The 19,271-nt window shown below is 36.8% G+C and overlaps 1 protein-coding gene across 5 annotated transcripts in view; it reads left to right on the top strand.

Moving 5' to 3' along the window:
- LOC117925544 (guanine nucleotide exchange factor SPIKE 1) overlaps positions 1-10,722 on the top strand; it is a 70,769-nt gene extending 60,047 nt beyond the window's left edge. For all 5 annotated transcript variants that reach the window (XM_034844576.1, XM_034844575.1, XM_034844572.1 and 2 more), the window contains exons 29-32: positions 68-400; positions 502-687; positions 8,923-9,892; positions 10,178-10,722. In XM_034844576.1, coding sequence (XP_034700467.1) covers positions 68-400; positions 502-687; positions 8,923-9,892; positions 10,178-10,437 — 1,749 coding nt within the window. In that variant the 3' untranslated portion in view covers positions 10,438-10,722. The remainder of the gene's footprint in view (positions 1-67; positions 401-501; positions 688-8,922; positions 9,893-10,177) is intronic.
- Positions 10,723-19,271: the final 8,549 nt, after the last annotated feature.

Genomic DNA, 19,271 nt, shown 5'->3' with positions numbered 1-19,271 from the left:
AGTTTCATTCTTGTTGCTCTTATTTTATGACTTAAATTACCTTTTCTTTTTTTCCCTCTTTTTGCAGAGCTCCTTCTATTACTTTATGCAGACAGCGAGGTTAAGAGTCATGTTGACAATTACGTTGTCAGAGTTGATGTCTGATGTGCAAGTGACTCAGATGAAATCTGATGGGACACTGGAAGAGAGTGGTGAAGCACGGCGTCTGCGAAGATCATTGGAAGAAATGGCAGATGAAGCTAGGAGTCCCAACCTATTAAGGGAGTGTGGGCTACCTGAGAATGCCCTTGTTGTAATTCCAGAAAAATTGTCAGAGAACCAGTGGTCCTGGTCTGAGGTGAAATACCTCTCTGACAGTCTTCTTTTGGCCCTTGATGCTAGCCTTGAACATGCACTGTTGGTAAACTCTTACATCCTATTGGCAGCTTTAGCATCCGAGGAATAGACACATGCTGTTAAACTAACTTTATACCTCCACCTACATTTTCTTTTTCCTCACAGGCTTCTGTCATGACTATGGATAGATATTCAGCAGCAGAGAGCTTCCACAAACTTGCATTGGCATTTGCCCCTGTCCCAGATCTTCACATAATGTGGTTACTGCATTTATGTGATGCACATCAAGAGATGCAATCTTGGGCTGAGGCTGCACAGTGTGCAGTTGCTGTTGCTGGTGTTGTGATGCAGGTAAACTACTGTTATGGTGCTTGCAATGCAATTGATGTGACTGACATATATGGTATTTAAAAATGAATGCAATGCTTGAGGACTTGAACGTCTGACCATGCCAATAGATCCCCATGGGTTGATATTAAGGAGTAAATATTATAGTTTTATTGATAATACTTGAGAATGGTGGAATGATCGATAAATTATTCTCTTCTTCTGCTGTATGTATTCAACAATGTAGTTAGAATAAACACCTGGCCGCCTACCAAGAATATTGCAACAGGTTATTTCCCTCATTAGATGACTGTGATTAGCCTTTCTACAAAACATATGTAGGAACATTTGCTGTGAATTTGTTGGCATCCAGAAAACTATGATTAGCTAGATGTAATGCTAGGGCAGCATTTTTGTTCTTCTGTTTGACTCCAATGATATGTATGATCTAGTATCACCCCTTCTGAATGATAAAAACTAGGAAGATTTATTAAGAGTGTTCATGGAGTTTTACAATAGTGGGGTAATAAATTAATGTACCAATGCTACCTTCATAGCTCTTGTGCAGAAAAGGAGACAGACTAACAAAATTTCAAAACTCAGACCCATCAGCCTGCTCACAAGTTTGTACAAGATTGTAGCCAATGTCTTATCAAGTCATATTTGTGGAGTCCTTCACAATACAATTCATTTCTCCTAAGGAGTTTTTGTTAAGGAGGCAAATTCTAGATGCATTATTGATAGCCAACAAAACGATGGATGAAAAGGGATGATTAGGAGAGGGGTTGTTTTTAAGATCGATTTTGAAGAGGCATGATCATGTGGACTGGGGCTTTTCAGATCAAGCACTAAAAAGGAAGGAGTTAGGTACTAGGTGGAGATTTAGGATGATGGGATGCTCGTCTTTAGCAACATTTTTGATGTTAGTAAATGGTGGTGCCGAAGGAGGGATAAAAGCAACTAGAAATGAAACAACATAATCTAGGTTTCCCAACCATAAAAGTTACATAATTAAGGCTTATGACATTTCCCTTATTGCTAATTTTAACAATTTACTATTGCTAATTTTAATTTTCATATTCTCTAATCTACATACCTGGAAGTTTTCAAATCAATTTTAAGGTGGATTAATCTTTCCTAAGCATACTGATATTCCTTGATTAATTAGCATACACTAATTATTCTGATTCTCCTTAAACTTAATCCATTAGCAAGCTTCAGGTGTATAGATAAACCTGATTAATCACATGATTCATCAATCTATTTTTCAATTAAAGTAAACTAAACAAACAAGCATGCTGATTCTTCCATCAAAAGATACTTAAATTAAAAAAATTAAAACGCTAATTAACTTTGATTTATGATTAAAACATGCTTATAACTAATTAAACTCAGTTTTTAAACAAACTTTACCACTAGCTTGCTGCAAAATTATCATTTGGAACCCAAATCTACCAAAATCACTAACTTTATCTTCTTCCTCACCTTGATTTCTTCACTCTCTCTCTAGCTTCTCTCTCTAAACCCACCAGATTGTTGCAGAGAATGGCTGAAAATGAGGGCTGGCAGCCCTTATAAAGAGTCTTGTTGAAAGAGAGAGAGAGAAAACCTTAATTCTCATTCATATAATTAACTTCTTACAATAAAGAAATATATATACAAGGCTAAATATATATACAAGGCTAGGTTGAACTAACTACTATATATGTGACCTATATTAAGAAAGGAAAGAAAGATTGTATACTATAAATACATTATATTCAACACTCCCCCTCAAGCTGGAGCATATATGTCATATGCACCAAGCTTGTTACAAATGTATTTAATCCTAGGATCTCTGAGAGATTTAGTGAAGATGTCTGCTAGTTGATCATTTGAATTAACAAAACTTGTAGCAACACACTCTGATGCGATCTTCTCTTTAATGAAGTGACAATCAACTTCAATATGCTTGGTCCTTTCATGAAAGACTGGATTGGATGCAATATGTAATGCGACCTGATTGTCACAGACTAGCTTTATCTATTCATCTTTTCCAAATCTCAATTCCTGAAGGAGTTGCCTCAACCATATGAGTTCACATGTTGCCATAGCCATAGCTCGATACTCAGCTTCGGCGCTTGATCTGGCCACTACATCTTGTTTCTTACTCTTCCAGGATATGAAGTTACCTCCAATAAAAACACAATACCTTGAGGTGGAATGCCTATCTAAGGGTGAACCAATCCAGTTTGCATCTATGTAACCAACAATTTGGGTATGACCCTCCTCTGTCTTCATACAACATACCTTGGCCTGGTATTCCTTTTATATATTGAAGAATGCGGATCACAGCATCCCAATGGTTGTCACATGGTGACTGTAGAAATTGACTAACCACACTCACAGGAAAAGAGATGTCTGGTCGAGTGATGGTGAGGTAGTTCAGTTTGCCTACAAGTCGCCGATATCTCTCAGGATCTCCTAAAGGCTCCCCCTGTCCTGGTACAAGTTTGACATTTGGATCCATAGAAGTGTCAACAGGTTTACATTCTAACATACTTGTTTTTTCCAAGATGTTTAAGGCATACTTCCTTTGTGACATAACCACACCTGAACTGGATTGAGTTATTTCAAGTCCCAGAAAGTACTTGAGTTTGCCCAAGTCTTTGGTTTGAAAGTGGTTAAAAAGGTGTTGCTTTAGTCTTTGGATACCCTCCTGATCACTGCCTGTAATGACAATGTCATCCACATAAACTACCAAATAGATGCACTGGCTCGAAGAGTTATGATGATAGAAAACTGAATGATCTGCTTCACTCCGAAGCATTCCAAACTCTTGAACAACTGAACTAAAACGCCCAAACCATGCCCGAGGAGACTGTTTCAAGCCATATAGAGAGCGGCGTAACTTGCACACTAAACCAGACTCCCCCTGAGCAATAAAACCAGGTGGTTGCTCCATATACACTTCCTCGAAAAGTTCACCATGAAGGAAAGCATTCTTAATATCCAACTAATAAAGAGGCCAATGACACATAGCTGTCATGGAGAGAAATAAGCGAACAAAAGCAATCTTGGCAACAGGAGAGAAGGTGTCACCATAGTCGCAACCATAAATCTGAGTATAACCTTTAGCAACCAAGCGGGCCTTAAGGCAATCAACCTGACCATCAGGACCAACTTTAACAGTGTAGACCCAACGACATCCAACTGTAGATTTACCAAGAGGTAAAGAAACAAGATCTCATGTGCCATTGTAGTGTAGAGCAGCCATTTTATCAACCATTGTCTGTCGCCACCCAGGATGAGAAAGTGCCTCACTAGTGCTCTTAGGAAGAGAAACAGAGGATAAAGTAGAGACAAAGGCAGAATAAGATGAAGATAATCGATGGTAGCTCAAAAAATTATAAATAGGATGAGGATTACGAGTAGATCAATTACCTTTCCGAAGAGCAATAGGCAAATGGTCAGTAGATGACAGGGCAGGGGTAGGAGAAATCAGTGGGACAGGAGGTGAGTCATCAGGTACCTCAGCTGAAGAGAGAGGAGGAGCAACAGCACGATGTCGACGATGATAAACCTGAAGAGGACGAGAGAGTGCATGTGAAGGGAGGGATATGTAAGGAAGTGGCAATACTTCAGAAATGGGAAGAGATTTAGAGGATTAGAAGAATAGAGAGTCCTCAAAGAAGGTGACATCAGCGGAGAGAAAATAACAATGAGTATCAGGGGAATAACAACGATAGCCCTTCTGAAGTCGAGAGTATCCCAAGAAGATGCATTTCGTAGCCTTGGTGGAGAGCTTGTCCTGTCTAGGTGTGAGAGTATGAACAAAACAAGTACAGCCAAAGACACGAGGAGGAAGGAAATAAAGAGATTGGGTAGGAAAAATGAGGGAATGATGGATTTGGTCATGTAATATAGATGAGGGCATACGATTAATCAACAGGCTGTAAGAACAGCATCCCCCCGAAAACGAAAAGGAACATGACTATGGAGAAGGAGGGTACGAGCTGTCTCAACAAGATGTCGATTTTTACGTTTAGTAACCCCATTTTGTTGAGGAGTATGAGCATAAGATGACTGATGGAGGATCCCATATTGGGACATAAAAGAAGTAAAGGGTGTAGAAAAATATTCCCGAGTATTGTCACTGTGTAACACTCGAATAGTAACATTGAATTGTGTTTGGATTTCAGCATAAAATTTCTGGAAAATAGAGAATAACTTAGCTCGATTTTTTATTAAAAATAACTAAGTACATCTTGAATAGTCATCAATGAAAGTGACAAAATACTGAAATCCTAAAGTAGACGCGGTCCGACACGGACCCCAAACATCAGTGTGGACAAGTTCAAAAGGAGATTTTGCCCGATTATTCAAACGCTTTGGGAATGAGACACGAGTATGTTTCCTAAGCTGACACGACTCACATGCAAGCGACGACAAAGTGGAAAAACGAGGGACCATCTTTTGGAACTTGGAGAGACTAGGATGATCCAGACGACTGTGAATGAGAAGAGGAGCATCGGTGGAAATGCAAGTTGCAGGAGATGAGGGTGATGTGAGGTGATAGAGGCCTTGAGACTCACGCCCTATGCCAATCGTCTTCCCTGTACTCCGGTCCTGCAAGATCACATATTTATCAGAAAAAGTGATAGAACAGTTAAGAGTGCGAGTTATTTTGCTGATGGAAATAAGATTAAAAGGACACTCAGGGGCATTAATGACAAAATGGAGAGGTAGGGAAGGGAGAGGATGAGCCAAACCAATACCTTTAGCCATAGTTTGGGAACCATTAGCTAAAGTAACAGTAGGTAAGGCAGAGGTAGTAGTAATAGAGGAGAAAAGGTGTTTATTACCAGAGATATGATCAGATGCTCCAGAATCTAGAATCCATGGGCTAAGAGAAGGAGACTGAGTAAAGCAGACAGAGACATTACCGGTTTGGGCAACAAATGCAACAGAAGTTGATGTAGCTGCCTAATATCGGAGATAGGCATCATAATCACTACCAGTAAGGGTGATACTCTGAGATGTGGAGCTCGCAGCGGAGTCAGGTGGAGATAGCAGAGGATCAGATGACTGAGCAATGTGGGCAGTGCGAGGAGGCCGTCCATGTAACTGATAGCAACGATCTCGAGTGTGACCAAGCTTATTACAATAGGTGCACTGAGGACGTTGTCCTCAACCCCAATTGCCACTACGTCCTCCTCGAGAGTTAGTCTGAGAGGCTAACACAGATGAATCTGAAGGACCATCAGTCGACAAGGTCTGAGTAGAGGAGAGGCATAAGAGATGAGCGAACACATCATCCAATGATGGTACTGATGGACTAGCAAGAATCTGATCTCGGACAAACTCAAGATCTGAACGGAGGCCAATGAGGGTTAACACCATAAAGAACTTGTCAGTCTATATTTGTTGAGCTTCAGCACCATTGGTGAAGGGCATCAAAGTTAAGAACTCCTCCTTAAGAGATGCAATCCGGCCAATATAAGTAGACAGATCCATGTCCTGCTATCTCACATGAACAATATCAGAAACCACCTTATAAAATCGTTGAATATCCTTCGTGTATAATCCTTTAGCCTGAGTCCACAATTTAAAGCAGGTTTTATAGGCACGAAGATGATGTAAAATTTTGGGATCAATAAATTGCCATAATATGTTGCATAATTGTGCATCGATTTTCTTCCATTGCACTTTGTCAACATCAGGTATAGCATCCTCAAGTGTAACAAGATGATCCTCATAACCTTGTCCCATAAACCAAAGTTCCACGAACGCTGACTAGGAGAGATAATTCTCACTACCAATCAATTTTCCCAATGTGATAGTAGGAGATCCAGAGATGACGGATGTAAAAATAGGATTTTTAGTCGTCATATCCACTTCACCTGAGATTGAATCACGTTTAGATCGAAGAGACCCTAAAGGGAGGTCGGATCACAACTATGGAAGAAGAACCTGGTATGTCGGGACCCAAACAAAGGAGAAAAGTGACAGGAGATGAAGAAGAAGCCTTCCCAAGGCACACACAGGTCTCGGCCAAGGAAAAGAGCTACCATCGGAGGCCGGAGGAGGCTGAAAGAAGACCCGCGGAGGCTGAAATGCCAAAAAAATGGAGATGCAAGGTTCGGAGAGGACTGACAGAGGCTTAGAAGTGCAAGACGGCGCCGGACGAGCCTGCTGGTAGAAGCTCGGCACCAGAAAGTGGGCCACGCGCCCTCATGCGCCGGCGCGTGGGATTCAGGCTGCCGGAGAAAAACACCGCGTGAGAGGCACGTGGATCGGCTTTTTGGCTCCGGTGCTTTGAGAAAAGTTGCAAATCTTCTCTTTGCGCTCCTGATCATGTGGTCGGTGTCGGAAAATATCGTCAGAAAAAAAAAAAAAAAGTCACCGGAAAAGTCTTCGGAAAATATCGCCGGAAAAATGTTGACGATGATGAGGGTTTTCTGACCATGATATGGCTGACCGAAAAGCTTTGGGAGATGGAAAAGGTGACCGGAATAAAACACGGTCACTGGACGGATTCTCGGAATTAATTACACGGGTAAACCAGAAAGAATAAAGTTTTCTCCCTTGGCTCTGATACCATGTTGAAAAAGAGAGAAAGAAAACCTTAATTCTCATTCATATAATTAACTTCTTACAATAGAGAAATATTTATACAAGACTAAATATATATACAAGGCTAGGTTGAACTAACTACCATATATGTGACCTATATTAAGAAAGGAAAGAAAGATTGTACACTATAAATACATTATATTCAACAAGTCTTAAGTAGGCATGCATGAGGTGGCAGGGTCTAAGGCTGCCACTAACCACCAATTTCCCATATTGCAACTTAGTCCTTATACTTGTGATATTTTATGTTTTGCAGCTGCCCATTAGTCCCTTAAGTTTTCTCAATTCTGATTAACCCCCAAGAAGCTAATACACATGCTTAAGCGGTTAACTAATCACACTTAACCTTAATCAAAGTTTAATTCATAATTAAACAATATTAGCATTAAACTAGTTTTAGCCTTTAATTAAACACGTTTAACGTTAAGTACTAGGATAATCATTATTGCTTATTTAATTCATTACTACTGGGTATTACAAGGACAATGTCATTGTCGCCCTTGTTTTATTCCTACTGGACCTCATCATTTGCTTGCATACAGATCCCTCTAAAATGCACGTTAAATTTTCCCTAAGCAAGTAAGTGCAATACTGATACATAATATTACATGGTTTTTTGTACTTGTTTGTTACTTGGCTAAAATTTAGCTGAAACATGCATCATTTTTGGTACTCATTTCTCGGTTTCTCAAGCCCTATGACCTAGGTACTTTTAGCTATAAATATGCCTACTTGATGCATGTGGAAATTTGTTAGGTTCATTGGTCTTATATTTGAGTGAGAACATGAATTATTGACTAGAATACAAAATGATTGACCTTCTTTCTGCCAATTCTGGTGCTCAAGTGCTTGATGATTTTAATAAACTATAAAACTATATTTTAATTAATGCTGTTAGGTCATGGATCAAATTGCTACCTTAACATCATACCAGGGCTTTGGTTTATGGCAGGTCATGAGTTTGAACCTTATTGATGTTTATTTTCCTTATTTATTGAACCCACATGCAAGCCTAAGGCTACCTGTGAGGCAAGTTGTGTAGGCTTTAACCCAAGGTTGTGTAATATACCTTTTGGCTATTACTGAACAGTTTAAGTTTTTGGGTCAAATTGGTAGCTTGACAAATGCTTTTACTGATAAAGTACTTGCATTAACAAATTGGTAGCTTATATTTGCATGTTGTTTGTTGAACAATGACTTTTAGTATTAGCATACTTGTCACTGAAAAGAATTTCATGTCTCTGTTCTGGTTTCTTAAAGCAAAAATGATTTCCAGGCTGGTAACAGCCTGAATAGTATGAAACGGCACAGCCCAAGTAAAAAAAGTATTATCCTCAATCACAATGTTTTCGGTCTTCTACTTCTATATGTATTGTGGTTAACTAATGTTTTATTCTGGAGTGGGTTTCCGTGGTTTGGAAGTAGCGAGTTCCCCCAAAAATTTCTTAAATCATTTATGGAAAATGCAAGGTTGACTGCCTGAATTACCTAAAATTATTACCAATTGATGTGGTTTAGGTCCTTTAGAAACTAATGGGAAAATGGTCATCTTGAAGTGGCCACCTAGAAAGATAACTCAGTAACCTGCATATTGATGCTTAGATAGTCTGTTATTTACCCAATTGTATGCTGGATCTATTGTAGGCTCTTGTGGGTAGAAATGATGGTGTCTGGAGCAGAGATCACGTGACTGCTTTACGTAAAATATGCCCCATGGTCAGCAGGGAGATTACTTCTGAGGCATCTGCAGCAGAAGTAGAGGGATATGGTGCTTCAAAACTCACTGTGGACTCTGCCGTGAAATACCTACAGCTTGCAAATAAGCTTTTCTCTCAAGCTGAGCTTCATCATTTCTGTGCCAGCATTCTGGAACTTGTAATTCCAGTTTATAAAAGCAGGAGGGCATATGGACAGCTGGCCAAATGCCACACTTTGCTAACTAACATTTATGAATCAATCCTTGAGCAGGAATCAAGCCCAATACCATTCACTGATGCCACCTACTATAGGGTGGGATTCTATGGTGAAAAATTTGGGAAGCTGGATAAAAAGGAATATGTATACCGAGAGCCTCGTGATGTACGGCTGGGTGACATTATGGAGAAACTTAGTCATATATACGAGTCTAGGATGGATGGTAATCACACTCTCCACATCATTCCTGACTCTAGACAAGTCAAAGCAGATGACTTGCAGGCTGGAGTCTGCTATCTGCAAATAACTGCTGTTGATCCAGTCATGGAAGATGAGGATCTGGGAAGCAGAAGGGAGAGAATTTTTTCTCTTTCCACTGGAACCATTCGTGCACGTGTATTTGATCGTTTCTTGTTTGATACTCCATTTACGAAAAATGGCAAGACCCAAGGGGGTTTGGAAGACCAATGGAAACGGCGAACAGTTCTTCAGACTGAGGGCTCATTCCCAGCCCTAGTGAATAGGCTCTTGGTGATTAAATCTGAATCTCTAGAATTCTCCCCTGTTGAGAATGCAATTGGAATGATTGAAACTCGGACAGCTGCATTACGCAATGAGCTTGAAGAGCCTCGCAGCTCTGAAGGGGATCAACTCCCACGCCTCCAAAGTCTACAGAGAATACTCCAAGGCAGTGTTGCAGTTCAAGTGAGTTGCATGGACCCCTTTTTGTTTCCCGTTTTGTTTTTCCTTTTTCCTTGTAACCACTGTTGTCAATCCAAACCAATATTTTGCTTATGTCATAAGATTTTAACTCAATTGGTTTTCCTCGGTCACAAATTTCCTAAATTACCTCTGCAGGGCTTTCGTTTTTCTTTCTCCTGTCACTAGACCATATTTTCATTTATCTTCATCTAGTTTAGCAAGACTATCTGAATTGATCCTCCTTCCCATGGCATTAATATCAGGACAAACTGCACTTTTGCAGTTCAAGTGAACAGTGGAGTGCTGAGTGTGTGCACGGCCTTTCTTTCGGGTGAGCCTGCAACAAGGCTGCGTTCCCAGGAGCTTCAGCAACTCATTGCTGCTCTCCTTGAATTCATGGCTGTATGCAAACGTGCCATTCGGGTACACTTCAGGTTGATTGGAGAGGAAGACCAGGATTTCCACACACAACTTGTGAATGGGTTTCAGTCTCTCACTGCGGAGCTATCCCACTACATTCCTGCCATCCTCTCAGAACTCTGATTATGTTGTAGCATTTGCTTGTTCCTGTATTGCTGCTGCAATGTGTTCATATCATTTGTGCTTTGTCTGTTAGGCTTCCTTTTTTCTCTTTTTCCTTTTGTTTTTGGAATGTGCACATTTGGCCATTTATTTGACTAGTGTTTTTCATGTTATATTGTTGCCTATAATGCAACCTTCGCCTGCTTTTGTAAGTTGTAAGTTATGCACGGTAACTCTTATCCATATTTTTAGAGAGGCCGTTTGCCAGTGACTTTCCAGAGCGTTAGAATTGTTTTCTTAAAAAAATTAAGTGTTTGACAAATATTATAGAATTGTTTTTAAAATTTGATAGGATGATGAGAATTATTTTTAAAAATCTATATGATGATTTGAAGTGATTTCTAATAATCATTCACATTATGTTTAGCTCAAGAAAATACCAAGGAAAAAAAATTGCTTATAACAAATTTGTATCAATTCCCATAATTATTCTTTTTTTTTTTTATGTAAAAGGTTTGTATGCCTTTAAGGAATAGAGTAAGTGGGGTAATACAAACAAAGGTACAACAAGCATGCATGGAAAGGGTTATAGGGATGCTTTTACAAAGGGTAGAAACATTTTCTAGAATCATTAGAAAATACAAAACGTATTTGTTAGTTATTTTAGAAAGTGTTTTATAAGTCTTTTTTTATATTTGAAAGATAAGAATTTTTAAGTGTTATAAAGGCTAAAAATATTTTATAGAATTATTATCAAACGCACTTTAAGTGTTCTAATATAGAGATCTTTTATGTTAAAATATTATGGAGAATAAGAATGAAAATTAAATATAATTGAAATTAATTAGAAATTTATAAATTTTAAAATTATTTAATCTTTATATAGAAGAGTTATAACAATTAGAATGAAATTTAAAATAGCATATAAAAAATAATTTGTATTAAGTCTTTTTTTTTCATCTTTGTTTTTTTTCTTAAAATTTTTTCAAATCAAACATAATTTTAATATTTTATTTGTGTTTATAATCAATTATAAAATTGATTTTTTAAAAAGTGTTTATAAACAATTATTATTAATAACAATATTTTAATTAGAATGAACAATTTGAAAACCACTTCCAAAGTTGTTGAAAGTATCTTACTCACCATGAGGAATCAAAGTATATTCCATTTTAGAAAGTGAACTAGAAAAATTAACTCAAATATTGTCATATTCTTTTTCAATCGAAATATTTTCCATTTTCTTTTTTTTGGTTTCAAACATTTATGTTTTATCCTCTTGCTGCTTAAAGATGGATTTAATTCTAATTCAAATACTTTATTCTAAGTTAGAATAGAAGAAATTTTATTCTTTTAAGAAAATTCAAAATTACCAACTTTAGAAAACAAATTTAGATATTTTCTAAAAAAATTCCTAACACATGCCATATAAAATATAAGCACAAAGGAAATAATATAAGAAAATAAAATTGAATCTCATAGCGTGAGGGATCATGTTGCTAATTTGGTAACTCAAATGATTTGATTTTCAAAATCCAAAAAATACCAAATTATATTTGCAACAAAAATTAGGGTTAGTGACATTTACAAATGACTAAAATACCCTTAGGAACCCTTAAGCCGTCAAAGGAGCTTCCATAAACGCTAGAAATAGCTTCTAGCATACGTGAAAGGCTTTGAACGCTAGATACAACTTACCATTGCTAGAAGCACTACTTGATCGATCAAAGTGCTCAACTGCTCTTGTAAAATTCCAAAAATTGAGAGCAACTTTCTACACCTTTGATGGTCATTTTTCTCCAAATATCTCAACTTTTCAATAGGGTAATGTACAAAAACATCTCGTGATGATTTGGATTGCTTCCAAACTTTCTAGGGGTTACATAAAAATATAAAAACTTGGTGTTTGCATCAAAAACCTAACTCCAAAGATTTGGAGTTTACATATCAATCTATGAAAAAACATATTTTTATATCAAAAACAAAATCCTATGCCCCTTATCATACTTACAACCCTTCTAGAAAATAACAAAAGCAAACCCAACAAATATCAATCACAATTATGATCATTATATTAAAATGTCACAATGTAGAATGCACATACATTCACCTCTAAAACCGTGAGATGAATAAATACCTTGCAAAACCATTGTTAGCACGCTCTAAAAAAAATTCGAACATATTTTTACTAACCTGACTCTAATACCAATCATATGGAAACCCATATCTCTCCATTTCTTATCCTAAAATCAGGGTAGGTGCATGCAAGAACTTCCTAGGCTTTTCTAAAACCTATTCACAATAGAAAAATTGCATTTTTTTAAAACAATAATAGCATTCAGAATGTGTCGAGATGTAAATAGAATAGGAGAATTATTTTCCTATTATGTGAGTTTCCTATTTCTGTAAATAGATAGTTTTATGATTTAGGAATAAGTTAGTTTAGGAATAAATTAGTTTCCTATTATGTCTCTTGTTTCCTATTTATTCTCTTGTAATCTCCTATATAAACTGTGTGTATGGTCAATCTAAAATACAGAACTTATTATTTTTCATTCCATATTTCGTGTCATGGTATCAGAGTTGTAGGTTTTTAAGACCTGGGCATCATTCTGGTCTTCATCGCCATTTTTCTGGCCTTCATAGTTGGATTGTTTTTCTTCATGTGTTCTTTTACCAGCCTTTATTGCTGCTGGTTTTTATTTTATTTTTTTTGTTTCGCAATCTACCTTAATTCCCAAGAGATTAGGTTTTTTCGTGGAAGATGTCGGAGGTTGCAGAGATGACTACTACAACACAATCGGAGGAGATTGTTCGATCTCAACAACTCGGGGAATTGCAAAACATTCAGGCTGCGTATAAGCTGAATGGAAAAAATTACCTTAAATGGTCTCAACTTGTTCGCACTGTGCTGAAAGGAAAATGGAAAATCAGCCATCATATGGGTACAGGGCCGAAACCAGGAGATCCCCGTTTTGAAGCATGGAATGAAGAAGATTCTATGATTATGGCATGACTGTGGAATTCTATGACTCCTGAGATTAGCAACACATGTATATTCTTGGCTACGGCTAAAGATATTTGGGACGCAATCCAACAGAAGTATTCAAAAACTAGAGATGCGACTCAAGTATATGAGGTTAAGGTGAAGACAATTGCTGCAAAATAGGGAAGTAAAACAGTTACGGAATATGCCAATCAATTGAAAGCTTTGTGGCAAAAACTTGATCATTATAGGTTGATAAAAAACAAATGTCCTGAGGATGCCGATGTTCTAAAGGATTTCATTTAACAAGATAGAGTCTATGATTTTCATGTTAGGCTTAACCCATAATTTGATCAAGTTAGATTCCAGATTCTTGGCAAGTAGGAGATTTCATGCTTTAATGAGGTGGTGGCACTGATTCGAGGCGAGGAAAGTCGAATGCGTGTTATACTTGAACCACAAACCTTGGATGGATCAGCCTTAGTTGCAAAAATAGAATATTTAAAGTGAGGAAAGAATGATCTGCCTAAACACTTAGGTAGAGACAATCAGTGGAAGAAGAACAAAAACAATCTCTGGTGCACCTATTGCAAGAAACCAAGGCACACAAAAGAGAAGTGTTGGAAGTTGAATGGTAAGCCATCAAGTCGTGAACGGGGAAACCGTGGATGGCAACAAAGACCTCAAGCACACATGGCAGAGCAGCCCAAAACTGAGGAAAATTCAGCAACAGGCGGGTTCAATAGTGAAGAAATTGAGAAGCTGAGAAGCTTGTTGGGATCCCTTGATAAACCTAATTGGACTTTTTCTTTGGCTCTTTCAAGCACACATTCACTCTCTTTTTGCATAAATGTCTCACACAGGGTTTATGATGACTTTTGGATAATAGACTCCGGTGCCACAGACCATATGACCTCCAAATCTCAACTTTTCCATACCTATACCCCAAGCCCAAGTAACAAGAAAATTGCAGTGGCCAATGGCTCTTTAGCTACCGTTGTAGGTTTTGGAGACATATACATCACACCTACCCTTATTCTTAAAAATGTCCTTCATGTACCAAAATTGTCGGCCAACCTTATTTCCATTCAAAAGCTTACCCATGATCTTAAATGTTATGCTATTTTTTCCCCTTCTTATTGTGTTTTTCAGGAACAAGGCTCAAGAATGAGGATTGGACTTGCTAAGAAAATGAGCGGTCTTTACCACCTTGAATCATCTTAGAAAAATAGTAATAATTTGTCGTTGTCTTTTCTCGGTTCCTCAAATAAATATTCCATTTGGTTGTATCACCTACGTATAGGTCATCTATCTTTTAGGGTTTTAAAGGTCATGTTTCCTCATTTGTTCAAATGATTAGATATTTCTGAGTTTCATTGCGAAACTTGTGAATTGGCAAAACATACTCGTATATCTTTTCCTATTTGCAATAAAAGAAGTTCTCATCATTTTCATTTGATTCATAATGTTTTTGGGGCTTGTTGGTTTGTATCTTTAATTGATGACTGCACTCGGGTTACATAGATCTTTCTTCTTAAACAAAAATCTGATGTTACCATTGTTATACCTAATTTCCACTCAATGGTTCAAAACCAATTTGGGGTTAAAATAAAAAGATTTAGGACAGACAATGCTAGAGATTACTTCAACCAGATTTTGTCACCCTATTTTCAATCACAGTGCATTCTCCATGACTCATCATGTGTTAACACACCCCAACAAAATAGGGTAGGCGAGAGAAAAAAAATGGGCATTTACTCAACATAACTCGAGCCTTACTCATTCAAGGGAATGTTCCTAAGTCCTATTGAGGGAAAGATGTTCTTATTGCCACATACATGACGAGTGTTAGACAACAAAAGTCTTGTAGAGATACTTAAGAGTTTCTATCCACACTTCAGAACCTCAAATGGGCTCACTCCTAGCGTATTTGGGTGCACTCCATTTGTTCATGTTCACAGCCAACATAGAGACAAGCTAAACCCCCGAGCCATAAAATGTGTCTTCCTTGGTTACTCATCCACTAAAAAAGGATACAAGTGTTACAATTCCTCAACCAGAAAATTTTACATCTCTACAAATGTCACTTTCATAGAAAATAAACATTTTTTCCCCAAGTCATCTCTTCAAGGGGAGATTTCAATGATGGAAGATAGTCCTTGTGAATCATTTGAACCTCTTGACCTTCCTCGTGTCTCAACCCATGGTGATGAAGAACCCGAGTCACCTAATTTTACCACTGAACCTGTGTCATCCCCTATTCCAACTAGTGTCACTCGCAATTTTCCATAGTTTCCTAAGGTGTATTCAAGGGAAAAGGCCATTCCAAAACAAAAGTAGGTCCAAGAATCCAACTCGGACCCTGAAAATGAAATCACGGTAAGATCAGACCCACCTTTACATACACAACCTGGTGAAACTTCCACTGACTCAACATACAATCTAGATCTAGACCTTCCCATTGCTGTCAGAAAAAGCATCATAAAATGCACTAACCGACCACTTTATCTATTATCACACTATGTGTCTCTTAAGCACCTATCACTAACCCATAAGAATTTTATTGTGAGTCTAAATACCACTATCATCTCTAACACTGTTTTTGAGACATTTACAAAAATGGAATGAAAGGATGTTGTGAGAGAGGAGATGAGTGCATTAGAAAAGAATAAAACATGGGAGATTGTTGAAATACCGAAAATGAAAAACATTATTGATTGCAAGTGGATTTTCACACTGAAATATAAGGTCGATGGATCTCTTGAGAGACATAAAAAAAGATTGGTAGCCAAAGGGTACACTCAAACTTATGAAGTTGATTATTAGGAGACTTTTGCTCTAGTTGCAAAAATGAATATTGTAAGAATCCTGTTGTCACTGGCTACCCACTACAATTGACAACTCCTACAGTATGATGTTAAGAATGCATTTCTTCATGGTGATTTAAATGAAGAGATTTACATGAACATCCCATCGGGATTTAAGGGAAACACAGGTAACAAGATGTGCAAACTGAAAAAAGCCCTTTATGGGCTAAAACAATCTCTTAGGGCTTGGTTTGAGAGATTTGAAAAAGTCATGAAAGAGTCTGGGTACAAACAAAGCCAAGGTGACCACACTCTCTTCATTAAGCACTCGGCTGCAGGGGGAATAATTGCTTTTCTAGTATATGTTGACAACATCATAGTGACTGGAAATGATGAGAGAGAAAAACATGAAGTGAAGCAGAGATTAGCAACAGAGTTTGGGATAAAGTAATCAGGGAAACTGAAGTACTTCCTCTGTATTGAGGTGACATATTTCAAACAAGAGATCTTCATCTCTCAACAAAAGTATGTGACTGATTTATTGGCAAAAACAGGGAAAATTGGGTGTAAACCAGTCTCTACCCCAATGGTTCCAAACCAAAAGTTGGGAGAAGCTAAAGAAGAACCGGTGGTAGATAAAAGAATGTACTAGAGGCTGGTTGGTAGGCTCATATACCTTGCTCACACTCGGCCAGACATCGCCTACTTGGTGAACATGATTAGTTAATTCATGCATGATCCAAGATAACCTTATCTTCAAGCTGCTTACAGGGTGCTGCATTACTTGAAAGGCAACCCCAGGAAATGAATTTTGTTTAAGAAGAACAATACTCTTACTCTAGAAGCATACACTGACGCTGACTATGCAGGTTCCCTAGTAGATTGAAGATCAACTACAAGGTATTGTACTTTTATTGGAGGTAATCTGGTAACATGGAGAAGTAATAAGTAAAATGTGGTAGCAAGGTCGTCTGCAGAATCAGAGTTTAGGGTCATTGCTAAAGGATTGTGTGAACTACTTTGGCTGAAGATTATTCTAGGTGATTTGAGAATCAAGTGGGATGGTCTTATGAAGCTCTATTGTGGCAACAAGTCAGCTATCAATATTGCTCATAACCCTATACAACACAATAGGACAAAACATATTGAGATTGATAGGCATTTCATTAAATAAAAATTGGAGGAATGAGTAGTGTGCATGTCCTATGTTCCATCAGAACATCAATTAGCTGATATCCTAACAAAAGGGCTGAATAGTTCAATGTTTCACGATTTTGTATTCAAGTTAGAATGGAAGACATTTATTCCTTAGCTTGAAGGGGAGTGTTGAACTGTAAATAGAATGAGAGAATTATTTTCCTATTATGTTAGTTTCCTATTTCTGTAAATAGATGGTTTTATGATTTAGGAATAAGTTAGTTTCCTATTATGTCTCTTGTTTCATATTTCCTATCTTATAATCTTCTATATAAACTGTGTGTATAGTCAATCTAAAATACAGAATTTATTATTTTTCATCTCATATTTCGTGTCTAAATGTGCATTAAAAAACATCACCTAGGATTTGGACATTTTCAAATCCAATCCATGTGGTGAAGAGGAAGAACAAAGTCATTAGAGGTCTTGAATACCCAAAATCTTCAATCCGATGGCTTTTCTTTGATATTGACACACAATCGGTGAGAAATAAAGGAAAATAGAGGTTATAACTCTTTTTTTTTTTCTCTCTCTATGTAGATGGTGGAAAATGACTTACTTTTAAAACGTATGGAAACTCTAACCCCTGAGGGGTATTTATAAGGTTCCCTAACTGAGCGTAAATGGCTTGAGTCTACTAAGGGCTTGAGTCACTTAATCTAGTTCATAGCGGGTCCTAATTAATTAATTAACTTCACATGATCATTTAATTAATCAATTAGCCAAATTTGAAGACATTGTTCACTAACCTTTGTGTAACCTTACATAATTACCAAAACGTCTTTATGCATAATAGTGAACCTAGAGCCAATCTAGGTCCCATAAATCGTACCAACAAGATATATGAACTCAAACAAGGAACATTGGGACTCATAGGATAGCACTAGATCGCTCATAATCCAATTTTCAAATTGATTCAACATCCTATTATAGAAAATCATCTACAGTTCAGTACCCTATGTAAATAACAAGAATATAATATATGCTCGTGTTCGTGACCTACTATCCATTACGTTCAATCGCTCCATGAATTGATATTCGTAATCAAGGAAATTGAACCTACCAACAAATAAAAGTTTTAGATTTTATTTTTTAAAAACAATAGTTAAAAAATAATTTTTTTTATAATAATATTAGAAATTGCAATTTTAAAATAAGGTTTCTAAATTTATATTTCAATCATACTTTTGAAGTGTATTTTAAAAAATAATTAGGTGGAAAAAATATTTTAGACAATTATTTAAAAAAAATCTAAAATGTATAATTTAAAAGTAAATTATAAAAATCATCTTTATACTTTGACCTATGTCTTAATTGAATACTAATGCATTTTTCTTGTAACCTAACGCGACCCTTATACTAATAATAATTTTATTAAGGTTTTTCATTAAAATTTGATAGAAAATCCATACGACGATCATAGGTATGTTAGATTTTCTTTTATTTATGCAGAAAAATAATAACCCTAATTCCTATGAAACAAACATAACTTTGATTTTTGCAGAACAATCATAAGCCTAATTCCATAATTATTCAAATCAAGCCCTAATTTTGCATAAATCATAATGGTTTTTTAGAACAATACGATTTTCACAGTCACATTATTAAGAGAAGGCATACCTTTAATTTTTTTTTTTTGAAAAAAAAGAATTTATTGAAAAGACCAAACAATAAACATAATAGAAATTATGTTTCTCTCCCTTAACCCCTTCACCCTTAGGTTTTCTTTTATGCCTTTTGTTGATGAAATATAATGCTAAAGAGATGATCAGGTTATTTATATAATTAGATGTGTATTTTCCATCAAAGTGCTTTTAATTTAGGAAACTAACACCTCAAAAACTAACTAATAGGATTTTAGTTTT

Source organism: Vitis riparia, chromosome 11 (assembly GCF_004353265.1).
Source record: "Vitis riparia cultivar Riparia Gloire de Montpellier isolate 1030 chromosome 11, EGFV_Vit.rip_1.0, whole genome shotgun sequence".
Lineage (NCBI taxonomy): Eukaryota > Viridiplantae > Streptophyta > Magnoliopsida > Vitales > Vitaceae > Vitis > Vitis riparia.
The sequence above is the reverse complement of the archived record's forward strand: the minus strand, read 5'-3'. Positions and strand labels throughout refer to the sequence as shown.